This window comes from Metarhizium acridum (genome assembly GCF_019434415.1).
Source record: "Metarhizium acridum strain ARSEF 324 chromosome Unknown scaffold_31, whole genome shotgun sequence".
NCBI classification, from domain to species: Eukaryota; Fungi; Ascomycota; class Sordariomycetes; order Hypocreales; family Clavicipitaceae; genus Metarhizium; species Metarhizium acridum.
In genome coordinates, this window is record NW_027094018.1 from 1,888,520 (window position 1) to 1,905,573 (window position 17,054).

Genomic DNA, 17,054 nt, shown 5'->3' on the forward strand with positions numbered 1-17,054 from the left:
ACCGACACTAGTAGTATTTTGCGGGAAGCAGATGGATCAACAAGGAGAGCGGTGCAGGCTAAACCAAGCCAAGCAGAATCGGCGCAAATGACATGACACTGCATCGCATGACAGGGGTGGGAGCCATCGAACAAGCATTTTTAAGATGAGTATTGCGGTGCAATACAGGTCCACATATCCTTCTGGAACAACACGGGTCGACGGGCGCTCCGTAGTAGTATTTGGATTTCGGGCAAGATTGTAACACGTATATTATTACGAGATGCTCCGTAGGAAATCACGCCCGACTACCACCCCTGCTTGTCGCGTGGCACGCGAGAGCGGAGCTGGGCGGCGTCACGGCTGGCTTGCAGGAGTTGGCCGATCTATGAGGGTCAAATGGCCTCTTGGTCGTCGATAGCAAACGTTTATAGGTGGGAGGATCGGTCTACTTTCGTCGACGGCCGCGGCTGTGGGCTAGGTCGCGGTTGTTGTGTTGGGGAGTTCTGCCTCAACGGGAAAGGAATTTGCTGACACGTCGCGAGCAAAGCTGGCTGAAGAGGAGGGAGGGGGCTGGCTTTTGTTGGTTGTTAGATGTGTGCTTCTGCATGCGTAGCATGTGTGGCCTGATTTGTTAGGTGTTGCGAGGGAGCGAGCGAGATAAGGAAGGAAGGAACGAAGGAGGGAGCGAACGGAGTTGAAGGTTCTCAACCTTGAGGCGGTCATGGACGGAATGTGTCTGTCTTGCTGCATGGTGCAAGATTGACGGTGAGTGGACTGGCGAGAATCGGCTTTGACCCCGTTTTGCATGGACGTTGGACCATCTCCATTCCGATGTGGATTGATGGCATGGCATGGCAAGGTATGGCATGGTATGGGACCTAACGTAATATAACACGGCAATTCAGTCCAACTGATTCACCCATGCAGACACAAGTCCACTCGACAGGCACATCTCGAGGACACCAAGGCCGCACCAAGGGCACACTCTTGAGTCTTGACGACGACGACGACACACACCTTGACCCCGGTCTCCATTAAAGCATCAAAGGGCTCGCCATGCATCATCGTTACCTCCGCCAGGCCACCCTGCCATGCGCCATGCTCCCGTCATGCTCATGCAAACATAGTGTCGTGATGCTCGCCCATTCATGAGAGCTTGAAACGGATCGTGGTCGTCGCCCGTTTCCCTTTTTAATCTCCTCATTCGTCACCTCCGACGCACCCCCATGTCGGTCTGCACATCACACGCACGCATACGCACAGCACACTTCTTGTTACTCACTCACACTCACACACGCAGGCACACGCACACGGACGCAGACTTTCTCGTTGCGTTGGCTGCGACTCCGCAAAGAAACGAGCGAGTACACCCGGAGTAGCCAGGTTTCCAGGTACTCTGCTCCCCCAGCAGTCGGTACTTTGTATTTTGGCCAAGATTTGATTCGAATTCGAATTGCAACAAGAATAATCCTGATCCTGGTCGCTCATCCCGTTCGGCTGTGTTGTAAAGTTGTTGGGCTTGCAAGGTGCTCCGCGCCTTCATCTTATATTTTGTCCGTCGTTGGATGACGCCTATGGTTATTTATGCTTCTCTCGGCCTGCCGGCGGTATCAAACAGTACCCATCTAATTAATTCTGCGCACCGAGGACCAGCACCTTAATCCGTCATCCCTCTCTCTCTCTCTCTCTCTCTCTCCACGATTCACAGCAATTCGTCTTCAATCCCTCTTGTTCACCTCTGTCTGCGACCTTTTTTTCTCCCCTTTTTCCTACCTCTCTAAAAAGTGGCTGGCCATTCATTTGGTCGTCGCATCGACTACATTTCGCTCCGCAAGCACGGACATGCTCGTATCATTATCCGATTATTCCGACCACCTTCCTTTCGGTATCAAACATCCTTGCTGCGCCTGGCAATTATTGAGCTCTGCCGGATAAATTAAAATTTGAACTGCACTCAGGCCTGGAATTTGATCCTGCCCGACGGTGTACCACGTTGCGAAATAGGTGTGCCGTGGAGGCCACGACTCGAGACATTGCTCATTATTTTGGCACTTACAATTTACTCGCAAAAACGGCAATTCTCGTCTGTGACTGGTGGGTTTGACCTTCTTTTCTCGGTAGCCTAATCATACTGAGCGCACATTTGTAATCTTTGCTCCCTAGGTTTCTCTTCTTTCTTTTTTATTTTCCTTCTTTTTCTAAAAGAAAAAACCCCTCGACAACTGGGGCCTACAAGATTTGGGGTCAATGCACGAGAGGCTGCACGGCCGAGACACAAAGGGATATTCGGAAACGGCGCCATTTCACAAAGGATATATAGAACAAACGAATTCTAGTCCTGGATCGAAAAACATCTCTCGGGCCCGGCCTGGGACCGCCGGGGATCCCTCTGACGTACCATCACCTCACCGCCCCGGGTCTATCATCATGAACGACGACGATTCCACCTTTGGAGAGGCCCCATCCAATGCGAGTACTTCTATACGAAGCTCCATTACGAGGTACGAATGGAAACACGGCCGTCGATACCATGCCTACCAGTCTGGTACGTATCCGTTTCCCAACGATGAGCGGGAACAAGATCGTCTGGATATGCTACACCACGCCACCACACGACTGCTCAACGATCGGCTCTTCCTGGCACCCATTCAGCCTGATGGCATGAGAATCCTGGATATTGGTACAGGAACAGGCCTGTGGCCCATCCAAATGGGCGATTTATACCCTGGAGCGAGCATAACGGGCAACGACCTCAGTCCTATTCAGCCCACTTGGGTCCCCACAAATGTCAACTTTCTCGTAGACGATGTCGAGTTGGACTGGATCGAGACCAACACATACGACTACATTCACTGTCGGTCCATGTCTGCCTCGATAAAAGACTGGCCACGACTGATTCGTCAAATACACGATGCCTTGAAGCCCGGTGGGTGGGTGGAATTCCAAGAATTTTCAACGACATTCAGCTCAGACGGCGGCTTGATGGGCGTAGACCATCCTACTCACGCATTTGTGCAACTCAGTCTCACGTTAAAAGAGGCGTGTAGAAAAACGGGGAGAGTGCTTGATCCAACGCCGTGCTTGAAACGCTGGAGCAGCGAAGGAGGGTTCAATACCATTGAGCAGCACGTCTTCAAAGCACCCATCGGCAATTGGCCCAAGGGTCAGCGGAGCAAAGAAATCGGTGCAATGATGGGCGTCGGCCTGTCTGATGGAGTGGACGGCATGACGGCAGTGTTGGTGAGGGATGTGCTGGGTTGGTCGGCAGACGAGGTAGAGGTACTGAATGCCAAGGTGCGGAGCGCAACGCGCAGCGATCCAAAGGTCATGGTTGATTACGTCATTGTTCTGGCGCAAAAGGATAAATGACCAGGGCGGCGGCTGCGAGATGCTGATTTTGTGTTTCTGTCTCTCTTTTTTTTGTTTTTTCCTTTTTTTATTTAAAGCGTGGCGTTGTGGGCATAGCGACTTGGTTCGAATTTGGTGGGTTTAGCTGGTAACCTTATGAGCATTAGTGGGCATGGGAGGGGATTCTAGATTTCTACATGGCCGAGGTCCTTGGATCAGTTCAAGCGGCTGTTTTCATGCGGAATGGAGCGATGTGGAGGAGGCAGCACACCTAAGGCGTGGATGAAGGTGTTGGGCTCTATACCCCTGCGTCAGCAATGGTGGTGTCCTGAGAGCATGAGAAGTACATTTGAGTTTAAAATCAAGCCACACGGTTGGGTGCCAAAATATATGGCCGAGCTTCCACAAGATGTCGCTGGCAACCTTGGGCTGGATATAACGTGTTGCGATGTGTAAGTGAGCCCCATATCCATGGCCGACATGTGAACGGCTTCCAACCATGACGTCGGGTCATAATACAAGGTACTAGCTAGTCCTCACAATAGAAATACAAATCAAGCTTGTCACATACAAGTCCCGCCGCAACCGCCGCCTAGTTCCGTATCCCGTAGGCTTCGTAAATGGACAGACTGCCCCTGTACAACCAAAGAAAAGACGGCGGTCTCATAGAAGGCCACAAAGATGGGGAACCCCGAGGCATCCATTCTCTCTCAAATCCTTAAGTTTCGGCATGGCAGGCCGCGTTGTCAGTCCAGGTGACGGAGGAGCTCGGAGCAGTGGCACATTTGTACAGGTAGACGGCACCCGTCCCGGGGACGCGGACGAGGCAACAGGTTTACACTAGAGATTGAGGCCTACGCGAAACGGGGAGGGATTGTCACGCACATGGCGGGCTGGTAGATCGCGGACGGACCACGTAGATTTCTTCCATCATGATTCTTTCTGGTGCCGAATACCAACCGAAGCACATCTTTACCGGATATCAAAAAGAGGCACCCCTTCCTGAGCAAAACGCCGGCCGTTGCCAATGGCAAATTAACCCAGAACGGAAAAAAAAAAAATTAAACGCCCTCCCGCTCCCAAAAATTCATCATGTCTGGCAACTACCCGAATGTTCCCTTACCCAAGATGCCGCCGACCATGCCTATTCTGCCCTTGGCACCCTTCACGCGCCTTTCCTGCCTCCGCCTCTCGCTCTCCTGCACTTTGGCTCGCTGCTCGTTCTCCCTCGCGAAGCCGCCGATGCCGCTCTTCTTCCCCGCGCCCTTCCTGATCTTGGCGTCGTCGCCGAATCCTCCAGCGCTGCTCATGGCGGAACTCCCCGACGACCCGGACATGAGGGTTGAGTTGGTGGTGGCTCGTCGTAGCAGCGCGGGGACCTTGAAGGACGACGACGTCTGTGTGGTGAAAGCCATGCGAACGGCGGAGCCCGTGCTCGAGGCGTTGCGCTTGAGACTGATTCGATCTACGACGGGCTGGTTCTCCTTGTTGCTGTGTGATGAGTCGTGGCCGCCGTCGTCTTCTTCGCTGTCGGAACCAACTTCTGTCGCGGGGATCATGGATCCGTCTGGCTCGTCGAGGAGGTTGGACAGCGTTTCGCGCACTTCTCCTATATCGGAGGGCCTCTTGCCATTCTTTGTTCTGCGCATGCTTGCTGGTGCTCTGGTGTTGTCTGCTGCCGAAGAAAGTGGCTGTGGTTGTGTAGGCTGGCTGTCAGGGATAGTGGCAGGGTGCTGAGCTTGCTCCTGGGTGTCGTTTTGAGACTCAGAGTCCGCTTGTGACGGCGTGTCGAGAGCGCCCAGGAAATCAATCTCATCGTCACTGTCGCGGTCCTCAATGGTTCGCAAGAACGCTTGGTTTCCGGGGTTTTCGGCAATCTTCTTGACACGCTCGTCTGCAAAGAGAGCCTTCTGCATCTTGGCAAACTGTCGGCGCTTCATGCGTTTGCGAGCCTCACCATCGGAGTCCGAGTCAGAGAGGTCAAATCCCCCCCCGCGCTTGCGACGGAGCATGCCGGTGGTGATGTCCTTGAAGAGCCTTTCGACCTGCTGTTCGTCGTTGGCCCGTTCACGATCACTGGGCTCAAGTTAGCTTCTATCATCTACAACGTGGTTAAGGGGTAAGAAAGGCACTCCAACTTACGCATAAAACGCAGCTATCTTCCGCTCATCGTTGTCGTTGCCAGCCGTGTCGTCAATCATCTCCTCCACCGAACCGTTGGACTCATTGTCGCTATCCTCGCCGTCCATGCCACCCAGACCAGCGTATTCATCCTCTGATTCTTCGGCCTGCTCCTCAACCATTTCTTTAGCCTTGCTCTTCTTACGATCGAAATCGTCGGCAAGGCGAAGCCTCTTCTCTTTTTTGGCTGCATCCTGCATAGCTTGGAAGGCGTTGCCTCGAACGCTGGATGCGCTGGGCTCACTGGCCTCAGGGATGGCAGTCTCGGCGATGGACATGTCCATTCTTCGCCGAAGCCGGCCTCTGCGAACGACCGGTGACTCCTGGGGCATGTCCTCGTCATGCTTGTCGGCAATCATGGTCTCAACCGTTGAGAAGGGAGGATCTACGAATCTGTCTCGGAGAGGGGTATGTTGTTGCAAACCCGCATCCTGGGATAGCTCCAGTGTCTCAGACAGCTGAGTCTGCATTCCGTTGGCAACCAGCGTTCCCAGACCATGCATCTGAGACTGTGAGAGATTGAGCTGCACCCCTTGAGTCTCCTCTTGTTGAGAATCAACAATCATTTCTTCAATGGGCTCGTCCATGGTGGCTGAAAAGTTGGAATCGGGGAAGTGGTCGAAATCCGGCATCATAGACTGCGTTGGCTTGGCGGCACAATCGCTCATTTGGCTGTCCATGGTGCCGGCAAAGATCTGTGTGAGTCCCAACCCAGCAGGCCCCTGAACAGGCAGTCCAGGAATAAATGTCTTTTTCGCAGATCGTAGAACTGAGCCGGGAGCGACAGGAGATATGGTGCCTGCACCCGCGGGTGTCATCTGGGTAGTAACCTTTACGGGTTTGGGTGTAGCTTCCACTTCATCTTCATCATCTGAAAGCACTAGAATGGCCTTGTTTCGAACCCTTCCTTGTCTCCTCGCGGCTGGTTGCTCCATGTCATCCACATCAGCCTCGTCTTGGGCAGCAGTCTCAGCTTCAGATGCGGCGGAATCATCAGCCTCCTCCTGAAATAGAGCATTTTCGGCGCCCTCATCTTCCTCCGTTCCGTCGGCCTCTGCCTCATCCTCAGACCCGGAGATTTCCACCTCTGATGCCTCCGCATCCGCGTCCTCGGCCGCATCTTGGTATTCTTCGTCGTCACTGTCATCCCAAGCAAGAGGATCAACTTCGCCATTCTCCTTCTGTTGTCGCTTAGCCTCGCTTCTCTCCTCCTCCATGAGCTTCTGGGCCTCTTGTCTAGCCTTGGCCACAATGTCCTCGACTTCTTGCTCTTGTCTTTCGCGCTCTTCAGCGGTCTGGATGACAATTCCTTGTCCCTTGAGAAGCTCCAGGCGGCGATCGCGCTCCAATTTGGCCTGCTGGCGGGCTTTGAGTTGCAAATGAGCCTGAAGCTCACCAGGGGTCATCCTGGACTGGTCTTTCTTGCCGCCCTTCTCCTTGCCAGGTGACTTCACCTGTGCCAGAGCACGGAAAATGTGTAGTGGTTGTGTCTCGCATGACCTCTTGGAAGGAATGTTTGCAAACAGCGCATCAACCTTGTCCTTGGCCGAGGTCGTAATCTGGAGATCGTCGTCCGTGTCGACTGCAACTGCGTTTGTGGGCACGGCAGGCAGCCGAACCCGTACTCTTCGCTTTGGCTTTGGCTGTGGACCAGCATCTGCACTTGCCGTTGTGAGGCTCGCTGCCTTGGCGGCGGCTCCTGGTTGAGCTGCAACCTCAATGTTTTCTGTTGGAACAGCAGTGTCCTCATTGACAAGCCGACCACCATCCTGCTTATCCAGAGGTGGAGAGCTAGGAGGTGTATCCGCATCTCCCATCTCAACATCAGACTGCGGTGTCGTGGGACGGCTGGAGCTGTTGGCAGCAGGTAATGTGGTTTCGCCCCCACTAACAGGCTTGTAATTGAACCGCTCGAAAAGGCTGGCCTTAGAGATCTTCTTCTTTGTCTTGGCCTCATGAGCAAGCTGCATGCTTCTGGCCATCCGCTGCGTCTCCCGGTTCATTTCCTCAATCGCCTTCTTGCTCGCTTTCCTTGTTGGGCGAACTTCTTGGGTGAGTCGTCTGCCGCCTTCGTCGTCGGTGATGCCGTCGACATCATCATCCGAAACGAGCTGCTCCAGCTCGGAGGCAAGATGTTCTTGCTGAGCTCGTTTCTCAGCCCTGCGGGCCTCCTCGGCGGCTTCGCGTGCAATACGTTCTTGTCTCTTTCGTTCGACGAGAGCCTTGAAACGATCTGATTTCAGCGGTGGCAAATCGTTATCCGAATCCTCTCCCCCGGCAGGGCTTTTTGCTGGGGAAGGACGCTTTGGAGAAGAGACAAACAATCCGGGGCTATGAGACCGGGGAGCTCTCTCTGCAGCATCAGATTCATCATCAATGGGAGCTCGACGCTTCAACCGCCTCGGAGCTGTGGGAAGCTCGTCGTCGTCGTCATCGTGGGCCGAATTCTCTTGCTGTTCCGCCTGGTCGCGTTGCAGCATCCTCCTCACGCGTTCTCTTGCCGTCTCTGGGACCGAAGGGCTCTGAGAAGCGCTCTTTGTATTTGCCGAACCACCCTGCATCCGTGACGCGAGCTTCCCTCTCGGTCGAACGGCAACGTCCGACTCGTCAGACTCATCGTCATTTTGTGCCGATCGAGGGCTACTGTGTATCTTGCGAGGCAATTGAGAAACAAGAGACGATTTTGACTTGTTGCCGCCAGTCTGTGGTGCTTCGTCGTCACTGCTCTGCACCGTTGCCAGCAGAGCTCTTATTTTGGACCGCGGTGTCAACGGCTCCGGCGAGCCACCGCGTGATGCGGGAGAGGAATCTCGTGGAGGCGCCATCGACGGCGGTGAATGGCTGGAAATGTTGTTGACTTGCGTGATAATCCAAAAACTGTACTAAATCATCGAAAACGAAAAAGATTGACAAAAGTATTGACTGCTGAAGGCGTAGGCTAGAAATTCTGTTGGACGTGTGTAAAATACGGAGCGGACGGACAACAAGCTCAAGAGGTTGCTGCGTCTAAGTGGAATAATGGGTGGTGGGGAGCTCGCGGACGCGCGACGCGATTTTGGTGGCGCGCTGTTGCGGGCCATCCCGCGTCATTTTTTTAATTATCTGCAATGACACAAACCGCATTGTCCAACACGCGCAATTGTGCACATGCCAGACGTCCACATGTCGTATTAAACGCAGTTCTCATCCTCGACCGAGACAAATACCAAATGCATCGCCATAAGACTATTACGGGTCTTCAGTTGCCTGTACGGAACTGCAGGTCAACATTTATTCACCAGCCACTTCACATCACACTGAATAAGCTGCATTGTCGGCGAGACACAATATTTTCATTCAAGCAACTTGGCGCAGATGCCTGGAGTCTCTACCTAATATTTTTAGTTCTTTTTAACCTTTTTTTTTTTAATTTTATACTTTTTTTAAATAATTCCAACCCAGACTATGCCTTATTCTTGTTCAAATTATCCCCATTCAGAAGAGCTTGTGCTCAAGTGTCATATCAGACTCGGGCTGAAGACCAACACAGGCGCGGAAGATGTTGGTCAGTGCGGCACGCTGCTTAGCAAGAGCGTTGACAACAGGGGTGCCGGGAGGAGTCAGAGGAGCCTTGAGCATGTAGCTGAGGACGCTGAGGACGCTGTGGAAGTTCTTGTAGCCGTCCTCGGACGTGGAATCCTTCCACTGGATACGGGTCATCATCTCAGCAATGACAACAAGATCAATGATGAGAGGAGAGGCAAGCAGGGAGTCTTCGCAAATGTTGAACAGGCTGCGACGATGTTAGCTCTCAACCCTTACCGTAACACACGTGTCATTACTTACGAAATAGTCTGGTGACCGCCGAGGAAGATCTCTGCGTAGTACTCATCAAGAGCACGCTTGTTGTCGGCGACAGCAGGCATATACTTGATAACAACGCAGTGGTCAGGGTGCTCTCCCTTCTTGTACAGAACGGTGTTGGCCTCGACCATGTCGTCAACCACATTGGACTTGGAAATCTCCTTGGAGCGGAACTGCTTCTGGGAGCTCAAGTTCTTGCCATCGTTGTTACCCAGGTGGTTGTAGCTGGCAATAGAAGTCAACTTGATACCAGCGTTGATGAGGAAGTCGACAAGGGCAGACTTCATCTTGGTCTGGCCAGACTTGAAGTCATCACCACCAATGAATGCATTGTGCTTCTCGGCCAGCTGGATGGCGCCAGGCACAAAGGTGTTCTGAGGAGAGCCGTTGATGAAAGGGGTTCCCTCAAGGATACAGGCGACAGCAAAGACGGTGGAGGGGGAAACTTCCTCATGCCCTTGCTCAATGGACTTGAGGAGGTTGTCGGCAGTGTCATTGACACCAGGGATGATGTCGGCATATCGCTCAGTGTTGGCAGTCCACATAACAATCACCTTGTCCAGGTTGTTCTTGGCCTTGAAGTCGCGGATATCCTGGCGGAGCTTCTCAACGTGGGCATTGCAAGCCTTGGTGCCCTCGAGAACATTGTCGGCACGGTCTTCCTGATTGGCAGCAATGAAGTCGGGATAGTAGATGGAAGGGAGGGGGACCATCTCATTCATCTCCTTCTTGACAAGAGACTTCAAGGTGGGCTCAAGGACCTGGGCGCGGTCCATGGCCTGAGCCAGGTTCATCTTGCTGATGTCCCAGCCGCCAATAACAAGGTCATTTGGGTGCACCATGGGCAGAACATTGTGGAAGGGGATGTTGATGTCGGCATTGGTCTTGGCATCAGAACCGAGCTTCATGGTGGAAGCCATGACGACAGAGCCGTAGTAGTTGGCCTCACGGGGACCTTCCTTGGTCTCCCAGACGAGATTACGGCGGTTGGCGAGAATACCAGCAGTGACAGTGGTGCCATTGTTGCCGCCCCAGCCGACCAACATCATGCCGACCTTGGGAACCTTGCGGTCGACCTTGAAATCATACTGCGTCTCCTTGGGAGTAGCAACAAAGTTGCCATTGCGGTCAGTCTCGACGCTAGTGGTACGGTAGGTGTACTTGGACTTGATCTCGGCGTCAGTGTAGGTAACATTGGGTGAGTTGACGACAAAGGTGTTGGGAGAAGTAGTGGCGGTGCCATTGAGAGCCGCCCCGTTCGCGGAGCCCGTGGTAACTTGCGCGTGGGGAGCCATGTTGACAAGTGATATTGGCGCGAAAGTAGATGGTTCGTAAGACTGTAAATTTGGGGATGCTTGGATGTCAAGCTTCTGCCTTTACTGGGTCTGGGCTGAGTCCGATGCTCCTCCAGAATCGGCTGAGCAACGGGCTCCTGCGAACGGGTGGTGAATCCTGTTTGCACGGGTTAGCATGGCGGCCTATACAGGTGGTGGCAGGATGCGAAGTGAAAAGGTCGACGTACGAGTTGAGGAGATTGGCAAACGTCTTGACGACTGTGTGATCGAGGTTCAATGCCTCGATCTGTTGAGATTTGAGTGGTTTGGTTGGTGGGGTCGGTTTCTTCGTAGTAATTTTTCTTTTTTTTTTTTCGTGGCTCAACGGAACCAGAAGTGGAATGTACCGCGAAGATTCTGTAAAGAGACAGAAAGATCGGGCAAAGACGAGGTTTGGTTTGGCGTATTTGTGTGAAGCAGAATGGAATTGAGGTGGTTGAAGAGGGAAGGAAGGAAAGGAGGCGGGAAGCAGACGTGGGCGACAAGAGGATGTGGACCTGATATAGTGGACGACGGCGCGGCGATTCTCGTGGAGCCCCGCGGTTGTCACTCCATGCCTGTTTGGTGGTCTCGCACACGTGGACGCTGGGCGGACCAGACCGGAGCTTGAGGGCGGTGAGGGGCTCAACTGCTGGAGCTCGACTGCCATCGGATGATGCGGGACAGACACAAACAGGCACACGACCATCAAGCGCCAACGAGTAACTCGGCGTCGTGGACAATTGGCTCCCAGAAAGGCCGCGGCGGGGGTTTTCGGTGATCGACAGCCACAGGGCATGGGCATCACCGCCGTTTCCGTCCATCACACATTGATCTTGACGGACCATTCGGTGCATCGTGGCATAGCACAACCCGCTGGCTGTACATGCATGTTGTCCTACAAGAGTTGCGCATGGCGGGGCGGCACGAGGGGCACACAATGGAGCCACGGAGAACCATCAACCAGGGGGGATATCATCGGACTTTGACATAAAAACCCGCCATTCTGCAGCCACAGGCACGGGAAACGTCAAACTGGGACGTGATGGCGAAAATTTAGGAAAACCGCTCAATCGAGACGCTGTCCTCAAGTCGTCAGTGGGCCAATACCGACGCCACCACACTACTAGGTAATAGCTAATCGCCCAGGTCCTTTTCCCAGCATCAGCCAAACCATGTTATCGTACGGAGTAAAGAGTACGCTATCCCGTCTCTAGTTACCTGGGTACGTAGATAACTATGTGCCCTGATAATGCACAGCATCTTTGTATGGGTGGGCGCCAAGGCCTGCCCAACTGCGACTGCCTGCGTTTGTTGAGACAATTGGGACTTTGTGCAAGAGAAAGCGTTACCATGGGTCTCGACTTTCTTTTGGGCGCCCATGACGTGCCCGCCGTGGCTGGGCTGTATATCAGGATTTGACAATGGAGGCTGGTACTCTGTACTCAAAAACATGTACGCCAAACTCACTAAACCTTCTGGCACCATGTGCAAACTTGATTCAGAGAAGAATAAAAGTACGGAGTAACTGCCAGCGGTATTGTGACGCAGGCAACCATACAATTAAAATTTAACCAGGCACATCGAGCGCTCGAGGATACCCTACACCCAGCGCGATGTAGACTTTGTAGGACCTGGCGTGGTAGAAAAATGTGGCCGTGCCGCTCATACGGCGGTCAAAAGGCCACATCTGACAAGTATAAGAGTCCCCAGTTACTGACTGGGTGATATCGGCTTCATGTGGATGAGTGATCTGATTCATAAAACTCTCAATCCCCACGTTGGGCGAGGCTTCGCAACTGGTTGATCGAATGGGCGTCGGCGCGATCGGAATGAGGGCGGTCGGTTCCGGGGTGCCCTAGAACATCCATTCTCGCTTAACGTGGTGATTCCGACCTAGCTCTTCGGAACATAATGAGGTTAATGTTAAAGCGTGGCAATGAGCGTGCTGTGTTGGTACCGGGGCCTGGCCTGGCAGGGCAGGGCATTAGCCATAACTCACATCGAACCAAGACAAATCTGCAATCGTTGTCTGTGTTGAGTTGTGCTGTTTTTGTTTCCTAGGGCGAGCCTGTGTTTTTTTACTCTTGGCTCTTCTTGGGCAGATGCTTCGTGCTTGGACCAGAACACCGACGACCAAAAAACAATTCAAGTCAATTTCTTTCCATGACTTCAAACCGTCAGGGCTATTTCATTTCACACGGCTCGACTTGTAATCTACGGCGCATCTACCCCGTACTCTGTACTGGTTTTGCGCTGTTCAATCATCACGCACAATAATCTCAGATGACATTCCACACCAGCTTGTCACGCGAGGACCACGTTATATCACGGAGTGCCAAGTTTTGTCATGTTCGGGCGTAGTAAGCCAATTTTGGCGGACAAGCTTTTTGCCCAGAGCCGGCGCATTGTGACCTTTGCTGGCTGCCCGTCCTGAAGCCTGGTTCAATGCAAAATAATGATCAACCCGTCACGAAATGGACGGCTGGGATTAAGCAAGGATTTGAGTACTATCAGCATCTTGGCGAGCTACCTGGGTGGCCAAATCGGGTATGGTGTTTGTTGTTGACTGTGTATTCAGCCAAGAGGCAGAACTAAGATGATTATATTCATTGGTGCCAAGTTGTGCGTGTCCTTCTTCCGTCATCACGGGGGTTTGCAGCTTGGACCGCTTCTTACTTGACAAGCGGACTGTTTCGCACTGATCATGTAGTGTATGGCCTGTGCCTCCGGTGTGGAATGTCAGTGGAAGGGCAGAAGCAGTGACAAACAGGGTTTGGTCGTGTGCAGAGCATGTATCGTATTGCGTGATGCGGGAAAGGAAGAGTGATGGTAGAACAGGGAATGGTCTCTTATATATTGGCCCTTGAACCTCATCCCCTTTCGGGAAGGGTTGAGTGAACCGTGGACTTCAGTCGATTCAGAGGTCGGGTAGCTCTCCTCCTTGCGGTTCAAGAGTCAAGAGCATTGGCCCTGAGACGGACCAGGAATGTTCTTCTTTTGGATGTGGCCTAGGTCCACGGCAGGGCTTGTGCAAGGTACCCGGATGACGCTCTGCGTCTGGACGGTCGGAGCGCACCACGGTTGACAATTTGGGCAACGGCAGACCTGTGACACTCATCCACGCTCAAATGAGCTGTGGATGCATCTCATATCCACTCTGGCGGGTGAAAATGACGCTGTGGACACCAGCCCGAGTTTGGCGTAGCCACTGAATGCTTGATTAGGGTAAAGGGTGTTTTAAGTTGATAAAATATGGAGTACTCCGTAAAGCAGAGCCATGGAGAAGAAGCAACCTCTTCCTGCGTCGACATTAATGTTGGGCGTGTTCTCGTACGATTGGCGAGTAAGGCGTATATACCAAGCCCCAAGCAATGAACCAATGGTGCAGAGCTGGTGGTTTATGCGTGGCGATATCGCGGCGAGACGGCGGGAAACTATTGGAAGACCATATCAGAGTGCGGATACTCCGTACGGAGTAGGGGTACCAGATTGTATGGCCAAGTGTCCTGCGTTTCACCCTCAGCTTTGACTCGGCACTCGATGGACTGTGGATCGGGACTTGGAATAATTGTCCGAAGCAGGGCCAAAGGAAAGGGGAAAAAAAAAAATAAGACCATATTGACACAGAAGCAGTAAATTGTGTAGCTAATGAGCAAATTCGGGGCGAAGCTCCAGGGAGCCCTCTAGTGAAGGGTCAGAAAAGCTCAAGGGCCGAAGGGGGCTTTCCAACCCTTGGCTGTCATGGTTGCCAACGTCAAGGGCCAACGTCGATCCTCCTTGCTTGCCACCAACCTGCCCTGAAGATGTTCCCCGGTTTCGGGTCGCCTGTCCAGAACCATTCACAGCGTCTCCCTGGCTTCGCATCCGCCCTGAAGGGCAATTTGTGGCGGTCGTTTGAATTCAATAGAGCTTTATCGCATAGCAACCAAAGTCCTGACCCATTTTGTGTGATTGATAATGGACCCATCCTGTGCTCACTTGGTCGTGTATCAGGTGTCGCTCATCGACTTGGTGGCTCTTCGTCCACCGGAGCCGAACGTGCAGAAAGTTTTATTAGGGGAACCATTTCCCGTACGGAGCATCGACGGGAGAACCGACTTCACCTCGACTTCACCCGGACCCTTGAGAATACGAGGCGAAGGATTACTCATTTTTTCTTTCTTTCTTCTTTTTTTGGGTTTTTGCCGTAATTTGTCCCACTGAAAACTTCTCTCTCTCTTTTCTCTCCTTTTTGGCCAGGGTCCAGTCTCACGGTAGGCACCTTGTCGCATGTTTACTAGGTTCATGTTGTGCCTTCCCAATACGAGTGTGTCTCCGCACAAGCCAAACCATCGCCGCCGGCACAGAACTACTCGAACCGTCCCCACCGCCATCACCGTCTTAGCCTAAGAAGCCTGAAGAAGCCGGAGAAGTCGCGTTTGTGTTCGGGACTCGATCTGAACACCTACCTGCACGAACTGGTTGGCGCCACTCGAGGCCGACGTTGCAGGCCTGTGCAAGCCCGTCACTCAAGGTGATTAGAGCCGGTATTAAAAGAGAACAGGCGAAGCCGCCGGATCAGGGGTCGGCCAGGGTTCCACTACTTTGAATACATACCTCGACAAGACTCGAGACACATCGTGCATCACCTCCCAGTTGCTGACCATCTCTAAAACATCGTCCATCACATTGCACCGTCATTGCACATTCTTCCATTTCTGCTTCCATGAGCTCGCTGTTTCACCCATCGCCTCTACTTTGTCGGAATCAACAAATCCCGTTGCTCGGTACTGAATAAGCAGAGACGCACATCCCGCTGCCTGTAGGAAACATCGACAACTTGACCATTGAAACATAGTGACTTGCTTGCAAACAAGGTCTCCGCCAGTTCTGTTGCATGAACAGCGTCAGCCTCTGTGTTTCGACTTCGCCTCGTCCTTATACCTAGTCAGTACTGATTCAATCGACGTCGTGTTGTTGGCACACCTGGCTACGGTAGAGGCAACCTGTGTCAGTGAGACACGACAGGGAGACCGAATCAGCCCTCTCCTGCCTTCGCAAATCTTTTCTTTCTCGTACATGAAGCAAGCTTCGCTGGAAAGATAGTTCTCCTTCCCTCCCTTCCTCCGGCTGCCGACAACTGCCGTGTTCTCGCCAGATATCGAATGCGTGTTTGGCGTGTTGGTTTCTCCGAGAACGACTTCAAGAGGGATAGCAGCAACTACTTGGGGCTCCGAACCCGTTAACCACCATGGCGCTGCCAAGGGAATCAACATTTTTGCCGACAATAAAATGTTCATTATGTGGTAATCAGGTGGAAATTTCCATGATGGGAGACCATCTCTGTGCTGGTCCAACAGCAGAATGTATGTTATATCGCGTTTTCTCCGTCAGCGCAACTCTGGGCTAATCACGAGGCAGTGTCACCACCTCTGGATTCAAATGATGAATTTGAGAGCCAATTCACCAAGCCACCTTATCCCAAACATGGCACACCACCTCCCGTAGAAACAGGTTCAATGGGTAAGTCGCTCGGGTTGCTCTCTGCTAGCCTGAAAAAACCACTGACTGGTTGCCAGGCCAAACATACATGCATCGTGGTCAATTGACCCCTGTAAGTCTGCCAAGTGAATCGCGGGATGCGTCCCCAATATATCCCAATAGGCACGAGAGTTCACGCAAGGCCCATGACTCCTTCGGCTTTAGGAAACCTATTGATGCCAGGTGGGAGACACCAATGTCTGCCAACCCAGCTACACGATCGGGAGGGTATGGTGGATTCGAGGAAACAAACAGAGAAAACTTTGATAAGCCGTTAAGCGGAGGATTTATGACCAAGATGAATACCTATGTTCCAGGCCCGTTTGATCCTATGAGAGAATTATTAACAGCCAAGAACCCATATCCTCAACGGAAGGACTCACTGGAAAAATTGGCTCCTTCAGAAGAACCGCTGCCGCCGAGACTGCCCCGAAAGGATGGATATGGAGGATTTGGACCCCCAAAGAATCCAGACTCGAATGGTTCGGCGACGCTTAGCCGGTCTGAAACGTATCCCAAGCTTTCTCCAACAACAAATCACTTCCAGACACAGCGGGTAACTTCAGCGCCAGGGTCTCGTTCCGAGCGCTTACGCACTGAAGGAGGCCATGGGCACGAGTACAAGAGGTCGATAGGCCCAGATTACCTCACGCAAGCCTCCTCCTCGCACAAGCTTGCTGCCAGAATACAGTCTGAGAAACACGAGCTCGGTTGATCTGGCCGCAGAATTTGGAATTGGGAATCCATACCATACACCGTCCGTTTCAGCATCATCCGGATATTCTGACTCTAGCCGTGCAAGCCGAAGCACTGCACTAACGAGTCCAACTAGCTCAGAAACCTATCAAGCTGACCAAAGCCGCG

General features: G+C 52.7%; 4 protein-coding genes across 4 annotated transcripts; 2 read left to right on the forward strand and 2 right to left on the reverse strand.

Moving 5' to 3' along the window:
- Window positions 1-118: 118 nt before the first annotated feature.
- Window positions 119-3,986, forward strand: J3458_005433 (uncharacterized protein). The gene is made up of 2 exons (XM_066118801.1): window positions 119-2,076; window positions 2,146-3,986. The coding sequence occupies exon 2, from the start codon at window positions 2,230-2,232 to the stop codon at window positions 3,349-3,351; it is 1,122 nt and encodes a 373-aa protein (XP_065976322.1). The 5' UTR covers window positions 119-2,076; window positions 2,146-2,229; the 3' UTR covers window positions 3,352-3,986.
- On the reverse strand, window positions 119-8,467 carry J3458_005434 (uncharacterized protein). The gene is made up of 2 exons (XM_007812453.2): window positions 5,473-8,467; window positions 119-5,406 (listed from the first exon to the last, which is right to left on the reverse strand). Exons 1-2 carry the CDS (start codon window positions 8,334-8,336, stop codon window positions 4,434-4,436), a joined length of 3,837 nt encoding a protein of 1,278 aa, XP_007810644.1. The 5' UTR covers window positions 8,337-8,467; the 3' UTR covers window positions 119-4,433.
- A 354-nt stretch (window positions 8,468-8,821) lies between these two features.
- On the reverse strand, window positions 8,822-11,301 carry INO1_1 (Myo-inositol-1-phosphate synthase). Its single transcript, XM_007812454.2, has 3 exons — window positions 10,877-11,301; window positions 9,337-10,806; window positions 8,822-9,283 (listed from the first exon to the last, which is right to left on the reverse strand). The coding sequence occupies exons 2-3, from the start codon at window positions 10,647-10,649 to the stop codon at window positions 8,986-8,988; spliced, it is 1,611 nt and encodes a 536-aa protein (XP_007810645.1). The 5' UTR covers window positions 10,650-10,806; window positions 10,877-11,301; the 3' UTR covers window positions 8,822-8,985.
- Window positions 11,302-14,301: 3,000 nt separating this feature from the next.
- On the forward strand, window positions 14,302-16,905 carry J3458_005436 (uncharacterized protein; the record flags this gene model as incomplete). The annotated part of the gene is made up of 1 exon (XM_066118802.1): window positions 14,302-16,905. Exon 1 carries the CDS (start codon window positions 16,240-16,242, stop codon window positions 16,903-16,905), a length of 666 nt encoding a protein of 221 aa, XP_065976323.1. The 5' UTR covers window positions 14,302-16,239.
- Window positions 16,906-17,054: the final 149 nt, after the last annotated feature.

Excerpts from the sequence above, each read along its gene's own strand:
- INO1_1 (XM_007812454.2), bottom strand. The coding sequence starts at position 10,649 with ATGGCTCCCCACGCGCAAGTTACCACGGGCTCCGCGAACGGGGCGGCT. Across the intron at positions 9,284-9,336 it reads GGCGGTCACCAGACTATTTC|CCTGTTCAACATTTGCGAAG; the intron begins GTAAGTAATGAC and ends ACATCGTCGCAG.
- J3458_005433 (XM_066118801.1), top strand. The coding sequence starts at position 2,230 with ATGCACGAGAGGCTGCACGGCCGAGACACAAAGGGATATTCGGAAACG.
- J3458_005434 (XM_007812453.2), bottom strand. The coding sequence starts at position 8,336 with ATGGCGCCTCCACGAGATTCCTCTCCCGCATCACGCGGTGGCTCGCCG. Across the intron at positions 5,407-5,472 it reads AAGATAGCTGCGTTTTATGC|TGATCGTGAACGGGCCAACG; the intron begins GTAAGTTGGAGT and ends ACTTGAGCCCAG.